Here is a 23,734-nt window from a genome sequence, read left to right on the forward strand (position 1 = left end):
GAACTTATTCTTCTTTGACTTTGGACTTGAAATAGACTGCTCTCAATGGAATTTTTCAGTTTTCATGCTGTGAAACTCACTCTGAGTGGACATTGGCTAGGATGCTTTCTGGTCTTATTTAACAATTATGCCCATGTTGAAATGAGTAAAGTATAAAAGAAACAAAAGCTTTGTAGGTACAAAACCCTTTTGCTTTAAAAATATTTTATTGATAAGTTTTCTTTTTATGTCACAGTCATTTCCCACCCAGTGACTCCAAATCAAGTCATCCCTAGTTAAAAAGAAAAGCCATAAGTAAAAATACCTTATGCAGAAAACTTTGCTGAGAATATTTGCCCTATTCTGCCGAAGTAATTTCCCACCTCTCTGCTGCCAGGTATTTTTATTATTTCTTTCCCAGGGTCCTTACTTGGTTTTACTAGTACTGAGTTAAAACCTTCCTTTTGGTAATCTTTTCATTTATATTGTATCATTTTGTTGTTTTGATTATGCTTATTTAATTTTGCAACAATCGATACACAGTCACATATTTCTCAATTCTTGCAAGTTTATCTATTTCTTCGTAGTATTATTATTAGCACTATTATATTCACATATCATAATTCAGCCACTTTGGGCACCCACTTTGGTTTACCACCAAAAATATTGCTATGAATATTTTGGTATATGCTAGATTATTATTTTTATCTTTGATTTCCTTGGGGCATATGCCTAGTATCACCACTTTGTCTGTTAAGTCAGAAGTAGGACACTTTAGTCACTTTAAAATTTTCAAATTCAAACCCAGAACAGTGGGACCACTTTCTGGTTCCATCAGAGGTACATCAGTGGACCTGTCTTCCCACAACCATTCTAATTTTGATTGTTGCCAATTTTTCTATCCTTGACAGTTTGCTTAGAGTAATATTTTATTGTATTATTTTCACTATTATTGATTTGAAGCTTGTTTTCATGTAGTCATTTATAGTTTGTTCCTCTCCCTCTCTTCCTAGCTTCTCTATTACTTTCAGTGTTATCATCATTCTGTCATCTTTTCAGTCACTCGGGCTCACAGTCTAGATGTCATCTTCAAATATTTTCTTTAATCTCTTCCCCCCCACCCCAATTCCAACAGTATTGTTATTTCTACCTTTGTAACATCTCTCATATAAGCCTTGGTCTCTCCCTCTGAGAGTCTACTTCATGTACTCTGACACTGGCTGTGACACTGGCCTTGGTTCCTGAACTTGACACTCCATCTCCCAACTGAGTATTTTCAGTGGTGGTACCCTATGCCTGGAATACTCTTCCTCCTCATCTCTGCCCTTCCCTGGCCTCAGCCAAAGTCCCACCTTCTGCAAGAAGCCTTTCTCAACCCTCTTTAATCTTTCCCTCTGAGATCACCCGCAATTGATCCTGTATGTGTGCATATATATATATGTGTGTGTGTGTGTGTGTGTGTGTATAATTTATAATGTATGTATATACACATACACACACATATATTGTGTGCATATATGTATATAGTTTGTACATATTTATTTGCATGTTGTTTTTTGTATCCCCATTGTTTAACACAATGCCCGGCTTTTGGTAGGGCATGAATAAATACTAATTTACTGACAGACTTTAAGCTTTTTAAAAAAAGTTTCAATTCAGTGATTAATATGGTGAAAAATGGTTTCTATTAATGTAAATAATATTTCTCATACAAAACCTTTGAGAACTTCTCCAGTTAATTCAGTTCTATCCTATATTACAAAAAAAAAATGTTGTGAACCAGAGATGGTAGACTATAGTTTCATAACGTATGAAGATTTGTTGTCTTTGTAGAGCAATATGTAAGTGGTAACTTTAAAATTTACAGTCTGCAGTTTGCTTGGAACATGAATTACTTTTCCCCCCAGTTAGTGTAGCATTAATAAATAGAAAAAATAAAAATTCTTTTTTTTTTTTTACTCCAATGATCAGGAATCTGTGACATATGTAAATAGGAAATGTTGTTACTTATCAACAAAGTTTTAGCTGGGATGTTAGTTTTCTAAGTTTTTGGTGTAGGGATTTGTAAAGGTAGCCTTTAGGGAATATGAATTAGTTTTATTATGAAATACACTTTTAAGGAAATCACATTTCTTTCATCATTATTTATTAGCCTGATTCTTCATAATCCCATGCATGTGATCATCTTTGTTCGTTTTTATGGGAGTCTTAGAAAAATATCTAATTCTTGCCACTACCAGAAGTCGAGAGCAGTACCTTAAATAATCTCTTCATGCTTTTTGGAGTATGTAGCTTGCAATTCATTCTGTGAAGTACTCTTTCTGTAGTGTCATTATCCCCACTGGCATAATGCCAAAAATATATTGTATCCTAGGGTCATCCAAAGTAGGAGACATGAGATTGTTTTTTTCTTCTCTTCTTGTCCTTGGACAATTGACATGATACAGAATTCTGTGTTTTCTATTTTGTGACTTTCATAATCTAGTACAGCAAAGAGGGAAGAATACTTTAGTGAAGGAGAGAACCAAGACAAAAAATATACACAGTGACTACAATGTACATGAAAACATCAGTAAAGGGAGGTTGAACTGTGAGTAATGGAAAAAAGGAATTAATACCTTGAAGAATAGATAATGAAACATTTTGCCCTTCTCATAAGCAGAGAAGGGGACTGCCAGCACAGAATTGTTACATTATCAGATGCAATTACAGTGTTGGAGGTTTTTGCTTAATTTTCTACCTTTGTAGAAGCCTCACAATGGAGAGATCATTTTTGTGGGTAGTCACAAAGGAGGCCTTCCCAGAAATTACTGTGATTAAAAGACAAGTTGCATCAATATGTTTTTAAAAATATCACTGATGATTTCTCCCTGATTTTTCCCATTCCTTTATCTAGATAATATCTTGCCTTTTTGGGGGGAAGGGGTGGGACAATGAGGGTTAAGTGACTTGCCCAGGGTCACACAGCTAGTAAGTGCCAAGGATTTTAATTCAGGTCCTCCTGAATCCAGGGCTGCTGCTTTGTCCACTGTGCCACCTAGCAGCCCCTTTCCAGATAATATCTTATGTATACTTTCTAATTCTGGTAGGAGGCATAGTGGATAGAGCTCTTGACTTAAAGTAAGGAAGATTTGAATTTAAATGCTGCCCCAGACACTACCTGTATGACCTTGGGCAAGTCACTTGTGCATTCAACTTTAGTTTTTTCTTCTCAAGAATAGGGATTCTAATAGCACCTATTTCAACGAGTTGTTGAAAGGGTCAAATGAATTAATATATATAAAGTACTTTCATCTCTTAAAGCATATAGATGATATGTAGTAACAGCAGCAACAGCAAATAACTATATTGTTTGTGCAAGTCAACACTTGAGACTAAGTTAAGGAGGAAATTCGGGGAATCCTGCCCAAGAAGGGTAGAAGTAGGTACCTGGAGGTAAGTAAATGTATTTGGGGATGTGGCCATAGTGGGAAAGGGTCAGGTCAAAAGATTGTGGTTAGTGGAGAGTCCTTTGGTAGTTCTGGCTAAATCCCTAAATAATTTCCCTCCAAACTCTTGAAGAGGAAGCTTAGACTCCCTGCTCTCTCTTCTAGATATCTCTCCCCCTTCCCAGTGAAAAACTGGCGTCCAGTGGTATTGCTGGATCAAAGGGTATTCACAGTTCTATAGCCCTTTGGGCATAGTTCCAAATTGCTCAGCAGAATGGTTGGATCTTTTCACAACTCCACCAACAGTGGATTAACATCCCAGTTTTCCCACATCCCCACAAACATCCAGTATTTTCCATTTTTGTTATATTTGCCAGATCTTAGTATTTTTCAAGCATCTTCTTTATGTACTATATCTGATTTAACCTTTTTTGATGCTCCTCAATTAATTTTCCAATGATCCAACAAACATTTATGTTATTGTCACTGGGGCAATTATTCCAGATACTATTCAACAGAAAAGAAACTTAGAACAGTGAATAGACTAAACACACTAGAGAAAAAGGGAATTCAGAATGAGTTTATTTAGTGAGATGGGCTATGTTAGTGGGACTAAGTATAGATTTTCATCACTATTTCTCATCTTCCATTTCCTGGAAGATAGCTTTCAAAACTAGTAGAAAGACCATTTAGAAAAAGTATCTTACAATAAAGGAAACCTAACACTATACTGTTTCTGATATCCCAACACAGGGATATAAGCCCACTTCCCCAAAATCACTGGTGTGAGATTTAAAATTGGATATTAGATCATAAATCTCCCCTACTTAACTTTTCCCTTAATTTATCTCCCAGACTAGTAAATGGAAGAAGCTTCTGGTTTTCTAGATAGAGCCTTTATTGTATATAAGGTGTTGTTGATTAGAAGGATAGGAAAATAGAAATACAGTACAAATCGTCTTAAATCTAGGCTTAGTCTATATTCCTTATAAAAACTCACCAAACCAAAAAGGCCACCTTTGGAGTGAGGGAGACCGTCTGTGCCGCGCCGCCAGGAGTCCCCCCAAGCAGGCAAAAAGGCCTACTCTCGTTCTCTCCACCCCGGAAGTCAAACAATACCACTGCTAAGTTTATATCCCAAAGATATCCCCCAAAAGAGACAAAGACCTATTCATACAAAAATATTTCTAGCAGCTTTTTTTGTGTTGGCTAAAAATTATAAATCAAAGGAATGCCCATCAATTGGGGAATGGCTAATCAAACTGTGGTATATGATGGTGATGGAATATTATTGTGCTATAAGAAATGACAAGCAGAATGACTGCAGAAAGGCCTGGATAGACTTGTATGAACTGATGTATAGTGAAGTGAACAGAACCAGGAGAGCATTGTGCACAGTGACAATAATATTATTTGATGAAGAACTGTGAATAGCTTAACTATTTTCCTTATTGTCATTCTCGTGGATGAAGTTATTGTTTCTGTGATTTGTTGTTTGACCCACTTATTCTTTAGAATGAGATTATTTAGTTTCCAATTTACTTTTCAGTCTACCTTTCCATGGCTTTCCATGTAATTTTTATTGCATCATGATCTAAGAAGGATGTATTTACTATTTCTGCCTTTTTACATTTTACTATGAGGTTTTTGTGCCCTAATACATGGTCAATTTTTGAATATGTGCCATGTACTGCTGAGAAAAAGGTATATTCCTTTCTATCCCCATTCAATTTTCTCCAGAAATCTATCATATCTAACTTTTCTAACATTCTATTCACCTCTTTAACTTCTTACTTCTTTTGTGGCTAGATTTATCTAATTCTGAGAGGGGACGATTCAGCTCCCCCACTAGTAGAGTTTTGCTATTTCCTCTTTTTAGTTCATTTAACTTCTCCTCTAAGACTTTGGATGCTACATCACTTGACGCATACATGTTCAGGATTGATACTACTTCATTATCTATAGTACCTTTTAGCAAGATAGAGTTTCCTTCCTTATCTCTTTTAATTATATCTATTTTTGCCTTTGCTTTGTCTGAGATAAGGATTGCTACCCTTGCTTTTTTGACTTCAGCTGAAGCATGATATATTCTGCTCCAACCTTTTACCTTTACTCTGTGTGTATCTCTCTGCTTCAGATGTGTTTCTTGTAAATAACATATTGTAGGAATCTGTTTTTTAATCCACTCTGCTATTCACTTCTGTTTTATGGCAGACTTCATCCCATTCACATTCACAGTTGTTATTACTAACTGTTTATTTTCCTTCATCTTATTTACCCCCTTTATACTTTTTTCTCCTTTCTTTCCCCCATTCCTCACCAACGTTTTGCTTCTTACCTCTGCCTCCCCCAATATGCCTTCCTTTTTACCAGCCCCCCCTTTTCTTTACCCTTTTCTCCCCTGCTTCTGACCTCCCTTCTATCATTCCCCCCCTTTTCCCCTTACCCTTTTAAATCAAATCTAATGAGAGTAAGGTTGAAACAACATTCACCCCTCCCTTCTTTCCCTCTATTGTAATAGGTTTTTTGCACCTCTTCTTATGATGTAATTAACTCCATTCCACCTCCCCTTTCGTCTTCTCTCTATAAACTCCTTTTTTAACTCTTTAATTTTCTTTATATCATCACATCAAAGACAATTTATATTGTGTATGATCCTTCTGTCTGTCCAAATAGAGATACACTTCTCAAGAGTTTTAAGTATTATTTTCCTGTGTAGGGATATAAACAGTTTAACCTTATTGAATGACGTTCCCTCCCCCCCATTTACCTTTTTAAACTTCTCTTGAGTCTTGTATGATAAGATCGAATTTCCTGTTCAGTTCTGGTTTTTTCATCAGTAAACCTTGAAAGTCCCCAGTGTCATTGAATGTCCATCTTTTCCCCTGAAAGAGAACGCTCAGTTTTGCTGGGTAATAGATTCTTGGCTGCAATCCAAGCTCCTTTGCCTTCCGGAATATCATATTCCAAGCCTTGTGATCCTTTAATGTTGAAGCTGCCAGGTCCTGTGCAATCCTGACTGTGGTCAATGATATTTAAATTGCTTCTTTCTAGCTACTTAGAGTATTTTCTCCTTCACCTGATAATTCTGGAATTTGGCTACAGTATTCTTTGGAGTTTTCATTTTAGGGTCTCTTTCAGGAGGTGATCGGTAGATTCTTTCAATGACAATTTTATCCTCTGATTCTTTAATATCAGGGAAGTTCTCCTTGATAACTTCCTGGAATATGGTGTCTAGATTCTTTTTCTGATCATGGCTTTCAGGCAGTCCAATAATTCTCAAATTGTCTCTCCTGGATCTAATTTCTAGGTCAGTTGTCTTTCCGATGAGGTATTTCACAATTTTTTCTATTTTTTCATTCTTTTGATTCTGTTTGACTGATTCCTGGTGTCTCATGGAATCATTAGCTTCCAACTGTCCAATTCGAATTTGTAAGGCATTGTTTTCTTCAGTGAGATTATGCACCTCCTTTCCATTTGGCCAAATTAATTTTTTTAAGGAATTGTTTTCTTCGGTCAGTCTTTGTGCTTCCCTTTCCAAGCTACTGATTGTTTTTTCATGATTTTCTTGTGTTGCTTTCATTTCTCTTCCCATTTTTTCTTCTACCTCTCTCAATTGATTTTTTTTTCTCAATTGATTTTTTTTTTTACGTGAGGCAATTGGGGTTAAATGACTTGCCCAGGGTCACACAGCTAGTAAGTGTCTGAGGCCGGATTTGAACTCAGGCACTCCTGACTCCAGGGCTGGTGCTCTATCCACTGCGCCACCTAGCTGCCCCTCAATTGATTTTTAAGATTCTTTTTGAGCTCTTTGAAGAAGGCTTTTTGTTCTTGAGACCAATTCATCTTCTCTCTTGAGTCTTCACATGTAGGCAATTTGAGAGTATTGTCCTCATCCAAGTTTAGCTCTTCTCTGTTGACACAGAAGCACTCAATGGGAAGAGCTCTTTTTTGTTTCTTACTCATATTGCAGCTTTTTTTTTTTTAAAGTTGAGGTCTGCTTCTGGGGCACCAGGGTCACTGTTTGAAGCTTCTTGTGTTGGGGGATAAGGGCTGTGTCACTGGCTTTCTACTCTGAGGCCTCTATGGCTTGTGGATTTCTCACCACCCTGGGCTTGCTCCCTGCGCTTGCTCCAGGCATGCTGGGATGGCCAGGCCTGGTTGTGCCTGTCCTGTGGGTGGCTCTCTTGCTGGCAGTCTGCCCTCTCAGCTGGTGCTGGTGGATCTTAGCACTGGCCTGCCACGCCACCAGCTTGCTGAGCCAGGATCAGGGGGCCTCAGTTGCTTGTCTGTGGCCTAGAGCTTCCTGCTGTCTTGGCCAGATGCCCTCCATGCTGTGCTGTGCTGTGGTATTTTGCGCTCGCCTTTTGTCTGAGTGAGATCGACCTTTCTTGAAGTCTTCTAGATTATCTCAGGTTGGAACATTGTGTCTCTCTGTCTTTTTGTAAGTTCTGTAGTTTTAGAATCTGTTTAGAGGCTTGATTTACTGTTCTTTTTGAGGGAACCACAGGAGAACTCAGGCCACTTGCTGGCTTCTCTCTGCCATCTTGGTTCTGCCCCACAACTATTTTCAACAATACAATAATCCAAGATAATTCCTATTGACAAAACATACTATCCACCTCCAAAGAAAGAACTGATATTGTTGGAACACAGACTGAAGTATGCTATTTTTCACTTTCTTTCATTTTTTTCTTTTATTTAAGGTTTCTTATACAAAATTGCTAATATGGTAATGTTTTACATCATCGTACATGTATAACCCATATCTGATTGCTTACTGCCTCAGGGAGGGGAGAAGGAAGGGAGGGAAGGATGGATAAAAATTGGAAATAAAAACTATAAATAAAAATTTATTACTTAAAATATATATATATAATTTTAAAAAATATCAAAATCTGAATAATAATCGGAAGTACAAAAAAAGAAAAATACTAAGTTCTAGGTATATATATAGTATGTATTATATGATATATAGGTATGTATGTACATATATATAATCATTGAAGATCAACAAAAATGCATGTAGTAAAAGAAACATTTTTGTGTTTTATTGATCAAGTCCCTGTTGGATATTGGAAAGATCCTGGCAAATTGATTAATGTCTTTTTTGGGGGGAAACATTAAATATAAGAGAGTACAATCATTAAAAAAGATTTTCAATTTCCCAAAGGCAATCCAGACCACTTTTTTAATTCCTGTCTAATTCTGGATCCAGTTGTTTGTACATTTGTACTGTCTGTCCAGGAAATCTATATATACCCAGATAGATCACTATTATGTACTGTTTATACTTAATACTCGTCATAATCTAGACATTAGAAATTCTTCTTTTTCTTTGTTTTCCTATGTGGATGATGATGAACTCAGTTGAGTGATAATAAATCTTTTCCAGGAAGTTCTGTAGTTTTCTAACATAGTCAGTGCTGCTATAACTTGACATGTTCCCCCCAAAAGCACCATCCTATACAAAATTGAGCAATAAAAACCACAGGGATTATGGAGAAAACAGGCTTGATGCACATTGCTCAAAAATTTCATCTGTGACATGTTAAAAAAAGAAGATTGGAATCTCATAAGATGGTATGTTAAAAGGTTAAGAAATACATATATAGTACATTAAATAGTGGCAATGTTTGTAGCCTTGGTTTGCTGCTCTTGGTCTTTTCCTCCCAACACTTCTCCCCTTGCCCTGCCCACTTCCTCTTCCCTCAATTCTTTTTTTTGTTGTTGTTTTTCTTTGGTGAGGCAATTGGGGTTAAGTGACTTGCCCAGGGTCACACAGCTAGTACACACATACATATACATACACACACATACAGTATATATGACACTTTATCTTGACAGAGGACTGAAGTTCATAAGTAGTCACCAGAAGTTTATAAGTAGTCACAGTTTATGAGTTATTGTGAAGTGGTGCAGTTTTCTGCATCTATGCTGTTTCTTGTGGTAGAAATTGAACAGAAGCCCATCTCAAAACAAGTTATGCTCAAAACGTTCCTTAATATATCAGTTGTGTTGGAGCAGATATTTGTTGTTTGAAACAAGCACTCTAGCAGAACTGACTATACTCAGTGCTACCAGCACAGTGGCATATAAAGAACCTTACCTCCTATAGGAAATCCATCTTGGGCTATACCTATTCTCTGTCAATGGTAAACACCTGTCAATCAGTCAGTAAGCATTTATTAAATGCCTACTAACTGCCAAGGACTGTGATAAGCAATGGGAATACAAAGAAAGGCAAGGAACACAGGCCATGCCCTTGAGAAATTCATAATCTAATGGTAGAGACAACATGTAAACAACTATGTACAATATGCAAACAAGATACATATATATACAACACACATATACATATTTACCTATATGTGTGTATATGTATACATACACACATACATATATATGATAAATAGGAAATAATCAACAAGATGAAGGCACTAAAATTAAGGGGCATTAGGAAAGGCTTCTTGTAGAATGTGATGTTTTATCTGGGACTTGGAGGAAGCCAGAGAAGACAATAAGTGGAGAGAAGGAGGGAGAACATTCCAGGTATAGGGGACAGCCAGTGGAAATGCCTGGAGCTGAGAGATGGAATATCTTATTTGACCAGTGTCACTAGCCTCTGGCAAGCATAAGCTTCCCTGTCTCTGACTTTAATTGCTATTTATGTTCAGAAGTATTGTAAGAAAGGCCTGACTCAGACAAGTTCTCTGGAAGTTTAGGCTCAGGAATGGAACAAAATTATATTTATGGAACATTTATTAGTTAAGGAGATTTACTTTGCCATGACAGGAGAAGGATATTTAGGAAGGACCATTTAACAAAGACACCATATTCATTGAGTCTAGTATCAGTTTTGCTATGTCTGCCATCCCAAGCCTCTGAGCAAAATTAGAGATTAGATAACCAGGAAGCCACATTAATAGCCCAGCCGTTGTCCTCCAAGTCTAAACTGCCAGAGAACTGGTCTGAGTCGATCTTTCCTACAATATTTCTGATCATTTCAGTACCTTTTAGGAAAAGAACTAGCTGATTCCATGTCATGACTGGAGGAACTGGGGAAGATATCTTCTACCACAAGAGGATTATTGAACGGTTATATCCGTCTTTAATTCTTTCAAGGAATCTTAGACTTGAGATATGGATGGAAGACATCTTAGAGCATTTAAGGTGACATTTTGGTATACTTCAGTATTCAAGTATTTTTTTAGTCAGCAGTCAGTATAGTGAGATCTTGTACTATAGTTTCCATCTTTCAGTCAATTGCCTGATGGTAAAGATGTGGTCTACTGTGAAATATTGCTTACAAAAGCATGTCTGTTCCCTACTAACACTCAAAAAGAAAGGCCTGTCTTTTTAATGCCAGTATTATTCTGGTGGTGGTGTATGACTATGATTCATGGACCACTGTAAGTCTCTTTCTCTCTCTCTCTCTCTCCTTTTGTGTGTGTGTGTGTGTGTGTGTGTGTGTGTGTGTGTGTGTGTGTGTGTGTGTGTATGGGACAGTGAGGGTTAAGTGACTTGCCCAGGGTCACACAGCTACCACGTATCAAGTGTCTGAGGCCGCATTTGAACTCAGGTCCTCCTGACTCCAGGGCCCAGCTGCCCCCAAGGACAAATCTTTTAATAAAATCTTAGAGGGAACTCAAAGTTTCTAGCCTTTTTAATAGATTACATTATAGAAAATAACCTTCTTAGGAGCTTCAGAGATGAGTGGCAACGGCTTTTTGGGTTAAAAAGAGTTGAACATGGGGGCAGCTAGGTGGCACAGTGGATAGAGCACTGGCCTTGGATTCAGGAGGACCTGAGTTCAAATCTGACCTCAGACACATGACACTTACTTAGGTGTGTGACCCTGGGCAAGTCACTTAACCTTCATTGCCCCACAAAAAAACAACAAAAAAGAGTTGAACACATTCTATCTTACTGTGTTTTTCAGACATTTTGAACTATGCTGTGTTATATAGTTCTCCGTCATGCAAGTGAAAAAACTAGGTAGCTGATAGGGGGTTACACCTCAGGAACCAAAGGTGACATCCATTCAACCCTTTAAAAAAAATATCAGCAAGAAGATTTTAGGTACCTGGGAGCTGCTGGAGCAAATACCTGAAATAGAAAGGGGGCAGACTGAGGTGGCAGGCTACTAAAGTGGCTTTTTCCAGCAAAATATAAAACATTGTAAAAGTAGAGTATTGTATTCTATGAAGAAGTATCCTTCACAGCAATAAGAAACTGTTGCCTTTTGCTCCTGATTGGTAACTCTTTTCTGGGGACTATCCTTTTAGAAAGGATTTCAGCTGTAATTCTGCTCATTTTTTGAGGCTAAGGATGGTATAAATGGTTTTCTTTGTAGTTCTAAGTATTTTATTTTATGCATTTAAAAACACTGTTCTGAAAATGGGTCCACAGACTTCACCAGACTGTGCCAATGGGGTCCATGACATAAAAAAGGCTGAGCCCCTGCCTTGAACTAATCCTAGGGTTGTCTGTATTCCTAGTATGCTTCAGAATCTCCAAGGTAACAGAGGAATGATTTGGCCAATAATGGCACCTCTTCCCTGTGACCATCACCTAAGACATATCACTTTGAATGTAGATCATTTCTAGAACAGGAACATTAAAAAAAACAACCAAAAGATCATTCCAAGCCGACTCTAATGCCTGGGGGGAAATGCTTAGTGTTACTTTGAATGGCATTATCACTATTAGGCTACACTTTTTTAGTGTACATCAGTTTATGCTTTTTACCCAAGTACTTTCAAATAGCTCGTGCTAGAGGGGAAAGAAGAGATTAAAGTAAAATATTTTAGTGTTACTTATGAAATCTGCCCCCAAAATGTTTTTATATGTAGGATGGAAAGGAAATTGGATGTTTGTGAACTGTAAGTTTTAAATTTAGAGGCAACTCTGTTGCATAGTGCATATAGTATTGAGCTTGTAATTAGGAATACTCGAGTTCAAATTTGGCTTCAGATACTTCTTAGCTGCGTGACCTTGGGTAAGTAATTTAACAGCTATTAATTGTAAAATGGGATTGAGTGGGGCGGCTAGGTGGCACAGTGGATAAAGCACCGGCCCTGGATTCAGGAGTTCCTGAGTTCAAATCTGGCCTCAGACACTTGACACTTACTAGCTGTGTGACCTTGGGCAAGTCACTTAAGCCCCATTGCCCTGCAAAAACAAAACAAAACAAAAAACAACAACAACAAAAAATGGGATTGAGTTCTTGTGGGTAGGGGGGTGGGAATGGAGGGGGGAAGAGAAGTTGGAACAATTTAAAAAAAATTTTTAAAAATTGATGTTAAAATTTTGTTTTTACATATATTTTGGAAAATAAAATTCTATTCAGAATAAAAAAAATGAGCATAACAGTTGCACCTACCTCCTTGGTTTTTTGGGAGGATCAAATGAATAATAATTATAAATCAGTCAACACAGGATATAGAATGTAATAGGATCTTGCTTAATAAATGATTATTCTCTTCCCTGTAATAATAAAGTTAAGCTGTTAATCTGCTAAACTGCTACTTTTATATTAAGTCTTGAAGTTTTCCACTCTTTACTAATCATCTAATATAAGAGGAATAAGTGACTGTAATGATTAGAGTAGCTCAAGCACAGCCATAGCCACATTAAGTTTTATTGTGATTTAATGAAGGTAGCTTGGTGCAATGGAAAGAGTACTTTTATTCGAAGTCAGAGTACCTGGGTTTGAATCATGCAATCACATGCTGCCTGTGTGACATTGGGCAAGTCACTGAACCTCTCTGGGCCTCAGTTTCCTCATCTGTCAAATGAGATTGGACTAGATAAGCTCTAAGAACCTCTCCAGCACAAATGCTATGATTTTTTGAAATGGAGTGATTTGCCTTAAATTCACTGTGAACCTGAGATTAACATCCTATGTAGATCTTCTATCATCCATTCAAGTATGAATAATAGTTGCTTAAGTGTATTACCACCCAAGATTCTTAAATTAAAAGGCTCCACAGTCATGTAGATATATATGTTTGTCATATTATTTTATAGTCATATCTCAAGTAATTTATTAATAAGCTTGTAGAAAAATTCTTTTGACAGGTTCTTCCTACTTTTTAAAAAATGCCTAGGGAATTTTCCTGAGGAGCAAGTATATACTCTATTTTGTCATTTGACTTTTCAGTTATAACGAGCTACTCATTTGTAAGCCCATAGTATCAGTGCTTCCTAGATGAATCTCTAGATACTTTGTTTTTTTCTCTGTGGTCCTTTTCCCTTCTTCCCACTGCCTTAGAGAGTATGTCTTCTTTCCTTTGTTTCCTGGTAACTCCCATTCTCTAGTCTTTCTTTGTAATTATTTCCCACCTTTACCCCATATTAAATTACCTTCTATTTCAGTTTCATTATGTATTTTTGATAGATACTATAACAATTATTAGCAAAAGTTAAAAATGTTATTTTTTCCCATTAAACCAAAATATACAGTTCCTCCCAATTGACTTTATAGTGACATTTTAATTTATTTATTTTATTGTTGTTAGCCTATTGACAATCCTAACTTATGAAATGATCAGACACTTCTTTTGAGTAACACATATATACTTATGGTTATCTTTTTGTAAGGTAATAGAATTCAAAAAACTCCTAATTGAGTTCTGGATTATTAAGATACTAGATTGGATATTTTCATTTTATACTAAATGAAGCTTAATTTATCATCCTTCTTTTCAAGTTTAAATTGTGATATGCCAATTCAAGAAGTTTTGCATTTACATTGAAAGAAAGGAAACTGTGGTAGAACATTCCAAAATTAGCTCATATTGTACTTATTGACTGATTATAAGGAATCTTTGTATACATATATCTTTAAATGTGCTTTTGCATTTTTGCATTATATTTTTGGATCTCAAAGAATGGAAATTATTTTGAATTATAAGCTTAGTTCTCAGAGTTGAGATTTGCCTTTTGTTGTTACTTAGTTGGAAAACTTGTGATTATTTTGCTGTAGTAGTAGGCCTTTCTGTTTCAGTGTCATTGAGGTTTTTGCTTCAAGATTGCCTTTATTTCCTTTATTAATATACCTTTAAAATATTTATATTTACATGCATTTATAATCTCTCCCTCCCACAGCCCACATTGCTTCCCATTAAAAAAACAAAAGGAAACACTCATCACATATATATTCCAGCAAGACAAATTTCCACATTGGCAGCAACAGAATATGTATTCAATAGTCATTTCTCTGGCAGGAAGAAAGTAAAATAACCACTTCTATAACCCTTTCATTTGTATATAGAAAATACATTTTGGTTAATTGTTTTCTAAATTTATTTTTCTTTTTCAAGCTGTACCTCCTTGACTCCTGGACCTAGTTGTGATCGATTTAAATTGCATATACCATATGCTGGAGAAACATTAAAATGTAAGTAAATGCTGATTGTTTTTCTGAGAAACATCACTTACTACACTTTCTTCATCTCTGTACATTAAGAAGTGGTACTGCTCTGCATTTATATCTTTGTAACATGCTTTCCATGATATCTAGGAATTATACTTCTGTTGTTTAAGGTAATGACTTGATTAAAACATCTCATCTCTCTGCCATGTCTCATTTTACCCAAAGTAAGAGAGCCGACAAATATTAAAGTGCATTTAGAGGAGCAGAGATGTAAATTTTTTTCTCCATAGCAACAGGAAACTTAACTTTCATTCATATACTACCAATTTCAGAGAGCAACACCAAAAATGTAGGCGGTAACCTACTAAAGAATACTTGCCTTAAGAGATTACAGCATTATGTCACAATGACAAGGTGGGATTTATACGAGAAATGGAGAGCTGGTTCAGTATTAGGAAAACTACCAACAAAATTGACCATATCATTAACAAAACCAACAGAAATCATATGATTATCTCAATAGATGCAGAAAAAGCCTTTGACAAAATACAGTACTCATTCCTATTAAAAACACTAGAGAGCATAGGAATAAATGGAGCTTACCTTCAAATGATAAGTAATATTTATTTAAAACCATCAGCAAGCAGTATCTGTAATAGGGATAAGCTAGGGGCAGCTAGGTGGCACAGTGGATAAAGCACCGGCCCTGGATTCAGGAGGACCTGAGTTCAAGTCCGGCCTCAGACACTTAACACTCTCTAGCTGTGTGACCCTGGGCAAGTCACTTAACCCCAATTGCCTCACTAAAAAAAAAAAAAAATAGGGATAAGCTAGAAGCCTTCCCAGTACAGTCAGGGGTGAAGCAAGGATACCCATTAGAAATGTTAACTATAGCAATAAGAGAAGAAAAAGAAATTAAAAGGAATTAGAATAGGTAATGAGGAAATAAAACTATCATTCTTTTCAGATGATATGATGATATATTTTACAAATCTTAGAAAATCAACTAAAAAACTGCTTGAAATTATTAACAGCTTTAGGAAAGTTCCACTATACAAAATAAACCCACATAAATCATTAGCATTTCTATATATTACTAACAAAGTTCAGCAACAACAGATAGAAAGAGAAATTCCATTTAAGATTACTGTAGACAGCATAAAATACTTGGGAGTCTACCTGCCAAGACAAAGCCAGGAACAATATGGCCAGAAGTATAAAACACTTTTCACACAAGTAAAGTCAGATCTAAACAATTGGGAAAAGATTACTTGTTCATGGGCAGGCTGAGCCAATACAATAAAAATGACAGTTCTACCTAAGTTAATTTATTTAGTGCCATATGAATTGGACTATCAAAAATATTTTATAGATCTAGAAAAAATAATAACAGAATTTATCTGGATGAACAAAAGGTCAAGGATATCAAGGGAATCAATGAAAAGAAATGTGAAAGAGGGTGACCTAGCAGTATCAGATCTCAAACTTTATTACAAAGTGGTAATTATCAAAAGAATCTGGTATTGGCTAAGAAATAGAGAGGTGGGTAGGTGAAACAGAATAGGTACAAATTATAATATAGTAAATAACTATAGTAATCTAGTATATGATAAACCCAGAGACCCAAGTTTTTGGAACAAAAACTCATTATTTTCCAAAAAGTGCTGGGAAAACTGGAAAACAATATGGTACAAACTAGGTATAGACCAATATCTCACATCATATACTAAAATAAGGTCAAAATGGGAATATGATTTATACATAAAGCTTAATACCATAAGCAAATTAAGAGAGCATGGAGGGGGGTAACTAGGTGGTGCAGTGGATAAAGCACTGGCCCTGGATTCAGGAGGACCTGAGTTAAAATCCAGCCTAAGACACTTGCCACTTAGTAGCTCTGGTCAAGTCACTTAACCCTCATTGCAAAAAAAAACAAAAACAAAACCCCAAAAGAGAGCATGGAATAGTTTTATCTATCAGATTTATGGACAGAGATATAGAAGAATAAAGAAGATATAGAGGGCAATACAAAATGTAAAATAGATAATTTTTATTATATAAAATTAAAAAGATTTTGCACAAACAAAACTAATACAACCAAGATCATAAGGAAAGCAGAAAAATGGGAAAGAATTTTTGAAACAAGTATCTCTGATAAAGGCCTCATTTTTCAAATATATGGGGAACAGAGACAAATTTATAAAAATACAAGTCATTCCCCAGTTGATAAATGGTCAAAGGCTATAAACAAGCAGTTTTCAGACAAAGAAATCAAAGCTATCTGTGGTAATGTGAAAAAATGCTCTAAATCACTATTGATCAGAGAAATGTAAATTAAAACAACTCTGAGGTACCACCTCACACCTATCAGAATGGCAAATACAGCAAAAATGGAAAATATTGGATGTTGAGGGGATGTGGGAAAATTGGGACGCTAATCCACTGTTGGAGTTGTGAAAAGATCCAGCCATTCTGGAGAGCAATTTGGAACTATGTCCAAAGGGCTATAAAACTGTTCATACCCTTTAATCCATCAATACCACTGCTAGGTTTATATCCTGAAAGACATCCTCCAAAAGAGAAAAATTCCTATTTGTACAAGAATATTTATAGCAACTCTTTTTGTGGTGGCTAAGAGCTGGAAATGAAAGGAATGCCCATCAATTGGGGAATGGCTATACAAGCTATTGTATATGATGGTGATACAATATTATTGTGCTATAAGAAATGACAAGCAGAGGCAGCTAGGTGGCGCAGTGGATAGAGCACTGGCTCTGGAGTCAGGAGGACCCGAGTTCAAATCCGGTCTCAGACACTTAACACTTACTAGCTGTGTGACCCTAGGCAAAGTCACTTAACCCCAATTGCCTCACAAAAAAAAAAAAAAAAAAAAAAAAAAAGAAATGACAAGCAGGATGATTTCAGCAAGTCCTAGAAAGACTTATATGAACTGGAGCAGAACTAGGACAGTGGCACAGTGACAGCAATATTGTTTGATGAAGAACTGTGAATGACTTGATTATTCTTAGCAATACAATGATCCAAGGCAATCCCAAAGGACTAATGATGAAGCATACTATCCATCTCCAAAGAAAGAACTGATATTGATTGAACACAGACTGAATCATGCTATTTTTCACTTTCTTTCATTTTTTCTTTTATTCAAGTTTTCTTATACAGAAAGACTAATATGGTAATATTTAACATAATCGTATATGTATAACCTATATATGATTGCTTACTGCCTCTGGGAGGGGGAAGGAGGGATAGAATTTGGAACTCAAAAATTTAAATAAAAATGTTTATTTTTAAAAAAATGAATACCTACCTTATGAATGACGTGGCATATCATCTTTTTCTCCCTTTTCCTGTCAAGTCAGTCAGTCAATAAACACTTATTTATTTGTTTGTTTACTTGTTTATTTATTCATTCATTCACCCATCCATCCATCCATTTATCTATCTGTCTATTTATTTGAGTGACAGTGATGGTTAAGTGACTTTTCCAGGGTCACACAGCTAGTAAGTGTCAAGTGTCTGAGGCTAGATTTGAACTCAGGTCCTCCTGAATCCAGAGCTGGTGCTTTATCCACTGTGCCATCTAGCTGCCCCCCAGTAAATATTTATTAATTTCATTTTGACAACCCATGTCGTCTTGCTGTTCTGCTTCCATTGCTGCTATTATAGTCTCCCCAGTCTCTACATTATCCCAAAGGAAGCCCCTTTAGCAAGAGCCCCATTACTCCTATGGTAGCTATAGTTTCTAAAGCCCCTACTCACTTCTTCCAGGACCTCCTTTTCTCTTCTCTTACTCAAGTCTCTTCTCTTTGTGTTTTGTCATCTGCTGTTCCCCCTACAAATCCCATTGGGGCTCTAGTTGCAGAATTTTAAAAAAAGGAAGTCTATTATCATTAAGACCACTCCTTGTAGAGGAGCCTAGGGTGTTCTTACCTTTGGGATTCTTGTGAACAGATAGTGTCTTTGGCATTGTTTCCCCATAAAATAATGATCTGAAAATGGTGTGGTTCTATAGCATAATTATAAACATTTCACATAGAATTGTCTATATGAGGTTAGTATAAATATTGATAGTAAGGTCTAGATCATTAGTTCTCAACTTTGAATCATAAAGGCCTGAATGTTTCAATCCTCCAGTGGATGCTTATTAGCTATGCAAATCTAAGCAAGTCACTTAATTCATCTGCCTCAGTTTCATAATCTATAAAATAATAATACCATATAAAGTTATTCGAGATTCAAATGAGATATTTTTCAAGTTCTTTATAAACCTTAAAACAGTACTCTCAATGTTAATTATTTTTATTAATAAATATAATAATTTTTATTAATAAATAAATATTAATAAATAATAAATACTAGATATGAAGATTTGCCTGCTCCTTGAAGGCTTTTTCATGCTACCCATCTGGAATTGGTCTCTCATTTATCTGTCCTCTTAACCTTAAGCACTGATAGGCTTCGGGTCCAGTGAACCAATGAATTTGAATGACACTAGCCAATCAGCTTGAAGAACCTCCCATTTCTGGGAGGGGAACATAAAGGAGGAAGTGGATGCTGTGAGAGAGTGCTTCCTCTTTTGGTGAGAGACATCAGCTTGGTGGCAGAAGACTTCAGAAGTGGGAGCTTAGGAAGGCTAGGATTGCCAGGTTATAGGAAATCTATTCTCAATCTTTTTCTTTTACTATCTTTCAATAAACCCTTAAAAAACCCTAAACTCGTTTATCAGTGATTTTAGTCAGTTTCCCCCCAAAACTGGGGGGACAGATTAGAACCCACATTTAGAATTTTAAATTACACACCATTAACCCCTTTCAGAGCTGGGGTCTATAAGTTATAGCCCCTCCTGGAGCTCAGATCTGTAACGATTGGAATGACGCCACCTGCTGGAGGCTTACTGTAGGAAAGCTCCAACATGAGGAGAGGGCCTCTGAGGGCAGGACCATGCGTCTTTTCGTTTGCTTGTGGGAGGAAGAAGGGGGAGGCTGGCACGCTGGCTCACTCTCTTTCCTGAGGACTCTGGTGGAGAAGGGAGCTAGGAATGCTCTCTCCCTTTAATAGATAGATGAATCTAGGCCTTTCTCTCTCTCTTTACCAAATTCTTATTCTCCTTAATAAATGCTTAAAAGCCTAACTCTTGCTAAAGCTTATAATTTATTGGCGACCACTCATTAGATATTTTAGACAGTATAGCTAGAAATTTAGCCCTTACAGATTTAAATTAGAGCTTGGGTCTTAGGTTTTCCTGTTAACCCGTTTTAGGTGCTATTGATAGCTACTATTGATAGGTTATCTGTTAACCATTTTAGCCTCCTCCATCACCTTGACTGGGACATAATGATGTTATTTTGCCCCTCTTTTTTGCACGAAGGACAACAACTAAGTATCCTCAGAGTTATTGTAAGGCTCAAGTAAGGTAATCTGTATAAAGTGCTTTAAAAAATTTTAAATGCTACATGAAAAATATTATTCCAGAACATTATGCATAAGAGTCAGGGGGGAAAAAGGCAAAGTAATGATTGATAGAATCTATAGAACACTGAAATAGAATCCTCATATTTACTTTGCCAAGAAATGTCATTGTCAAACTTCATAATATCATTATCAAGCAGCAAATATTTCACACATCCAGGAAAAATCCCTTCATATTTTAAGGAAAACAATTTCAGATTGCTTAACTCAATATAAGAAATGAAAAGACAGATTAGAATATGTTAATCTTTCCCTTCCAAATATGGTATCCTGTTAAGCTGAACTTAATCAATGGAAAAATAAAAAGAATAAGGAAAAGGGAGTTGAGACATTTTTGCAACCAGAGGTACATTGCATTTAATATCCAAATTTTAATAGCTGAAGAAGCATAAGAAAGTTCCAGCAAAAACTGTACACAACCAATTTTTTTTTTTCTGAATTTTCCCTTTTTCTAAAGAAGGGACAAATCTTCTCAAATTAAGTCTCTCTAGGCTGCTTTGCAGGTAAACTGAGTTCTGAAGAAATCTGGTAGAATTTAGAGGAGGCTTAAATTACTAGACTTGAAGACTCACTAAAACTGGAAGGCATAAAACCGTTTACTACAATTATCTTGAAGTTATGGTCCTTAAGAATGCTTTGAATATTCACATCTCTCCTTGCTGAATGGCCACAGGCCACAGTTTACTCTCCAATCTACCAGATTTCTAGGGGCATCACGAAAAGCACAAATCAGATCCATGAAAGCTGATCTAGGCTTTATCTTCTTTTGCACTCCCTGCCTCTACTTTAGTTAAATTCATTCTTTTCTGTTCCTGGGAGACTGCTACAATTGTTCTGGTTTGGGCTTGACTCAAGCCAGTTCCTTAATAAGTTAGGTTTGATATTTGAACAAAATGAGACACTCATTTGACACTCAATTTATCAAAAAGTTCAGGATATAGATAATTTAAAAGGATCATCACTGAGGATACTTTGATTTAAAGTAGCTGAGTGAAGCTTCCTTTCCACTTACCCTATCATGATATGCCAGCCAATCATGGGAGCGTCCACTTCCCTGTGGACTGAATTCATGATCTTTGACTACAGTTTTGACCTATTATGACTTCTCTTTGGATTTCTTGATCATTATTTGGTCTTATTTTGTGTGCGTATGGTACTTGTGGGCAAAATCTTGGAACTGTTTTTCTCTTATGTCTATGTCTTTGTCAGTTTTAGTGTGTAGATTCTTATTTTTTTTTTAAATTTTTTTGGTGAGGCAATTGGGGTTAAGTGACTTGCCCAGGGTCACACAGCTAGTAAGTATCAATCGTCTGAGGCTGGATTTGAACTCGTGTACTCCTGACTCCATGGCCGGTGCTCTGTCCACTGCGCCACCTAGCTGCTCCTAGTGTGTAGGTTCTTTTTTTTTGGGGCAATGAGGGTTAAGTGACTTGCCCAGGGTCACACAGCTAGTTTCAAGTGTCAGAGGCTGGATTTGAACTCAGGTCCTCCTGAATCCAGGGCTGATGATTTATCCACTGCGCCACCTAGCTGCCCCCTAGTGTGTAGGTTCTTAAAGAAATAGCAAACCGAATGCTACTGACCTTGAATTTGAAAGACTAATGGTTGTTTATTAACTGAAACATTAACGAATATACATATTTTACACTATTCTCTGGTACTTGTAAAAATTTATTGAATAGAAACATCATAAGAAAAATAAGTATAAAAGTTGTAGAAATAGTCAACATATCCTTTAGAAAGAGTAATTCAACAGAAGTAGTAGTCAGTAATGGAAACATGAATGAAAAAGTGTGAGTTGAATTGAATAGTAAGAGTATCCTTATAATGGGATGGCCAAAGGAAAAGTCACAGAAGCAGTGAATACTAGTTTTCAAGAGTTTTAATGTGACAGTATACCAGTTTTTATCAGAATCTTCTAAGCAATCCATAAAAGAAAATTTACATTTCTTAAAACATGTATTGAAAAGTAAAAGGAAAGTTGTTGATATTGAGAATTCATTGTTAAAAAACCCTATGAAACCAGCACATTAAAAATCCTAAAGAAAGCACAAAAGAAGTATCTTTTAAATTCAGAGGAATAACAAAAGGAAAAACATTAAACTTGTAAACAGAACAATAAGCTGGTTTTTAAAAAGATTATCAAATATGATTCAGAAAGAGACAGCATCAAATTGATCTTCTGTTAAAGAATTCCAGCATTAGAAATTGTGTAAGTTATAAATAAATTACTAAGGAAAAAAGAACTCTTGGTCCGGCTGGTTGGTTTTTTTTACAAGTTTTTTCATCAGATGTATAAAGATTTGATATATGTGCTACAAAAATTAATCCCAATAACAAAGAACATTATTTATCAGACTCTTTTTATGAATAAAATATTGTTGTGATACCCATATAAGGGGATAAAGCTAAAAAAGATAAATTTATAATAATGTGAACATTACAAATGAAAACATTTTAATGTAACTTTTGGAAAACTACAGTAATATGCTATATCCAAAAATTATTAAGAACAAGTTAAATTAATTGTAATCATTGGTCAAAATTATGAAAACAGGATTTTTCAACAAATAAATAGCAGAAATGAAAATATTAATAGAAGCAGAAAGAGTTTTAAAGAAAATATGGCATGTATTTATCTTTAAAACCTCCTAAAAAGTATAATCATGGAAGGGTCCTTTTTTAGTAGACTCAAAAGTATTTATTTAATACTGAGAGCTAATTTTATTTCCCAGCAAGTGTTGTACTGAAATCTTTCCCAGTAAGTTCAGGAGTGAAGTACGAATGACCTCTTTCCCAATGTATTTGACATAGAAATAGAAATATTAGCTCTAACAATAAAACAAAAGAATGTACATGTCATCAAAGACAGGGAAACATTATCGTTATTTGCTGATTATCTGATGCTTTATTTAGTGATCCCAAAAAATCACTCAAGACAGTCATTCAGATCGTTATTCACTTAAGTTGTAGGTTACAAACCAATCTACAAATATCATTGGGATTTCTGTATAATAGTAACTTCCCTGGAGGAAACAATAGAATGAGAAATTCCACATCAAATCACTCTATTATACTTAAAATGGCTAGAAGTTATACTATCAGTTCACTAATAGGTTTTATATCAATATAACTACAAAATTCTCATTACAAAATTAAAGGAAAACAAATAATTGGAGTCTATGTCTAGATCATGCAAACACAATAAAATATAATGAAGCTTCTTAAATTTATACATTGATTTTACTCTCTATGAGTACACTTATTGGGGGAGGGAAAGAGAAAGGAAAGGAGATACTCTATAAATTAGAGTAAAAGTTCTCAAAAGCTTCATAGGTTATAATTTTAGCAAATTAGTAATGTTGTAATCTTGTATTGGTAGGCTTTAAGTACAATTTCTAATTAAAAAGAGTTGGCAGCTTAGAAGAGAGAGTGGAAAATATTAATAAATCATATA

The 23,734-nt window shown here is 35.8% G+C and overlaps 1 protein-coding gene across 2 annotated transcripts in view; it reads left to right on the forward strand.

Annotated features, from left to right (window-relative positions):
- The window catches only part of BABAM2 (BRISC and BRCA1 A complex member 2), a 584,671-nt gene that overhangs the window by 136,782 nt on the left and 424,155 nt on the right, over positions 1-23,734 (forward strand). For both annotated transcript variants that reach the window (XM_043984330.1, XM_043984329.1), the window contains exon 3: positions 14,735-14,811. In XM_043984330.1, coding sequence (XP_043840265.1) covers positions 14,735-14,811 — 77 coding nt within the window. The remainder of the gene's footprint in view (positions 1-14,734; positions 14,812-23,734) is intronic.

The sequence above is a fragment of the Dromiciops gliroides genome, chromosome 2 (assembly GCF_019393635.1).
Source record: "Dromiciops gliroides isolate mDroGli1 chromosome 2, mDroGli1.pri, whole genome shotgun sequence".
Classification (NCBI taxonomy): Eukaryota; Metazoa; Chordata; class Mammalia; order Microbiotheria; family Microbiotheriidae; genus Dromiciops; species Dromiciops gliroides.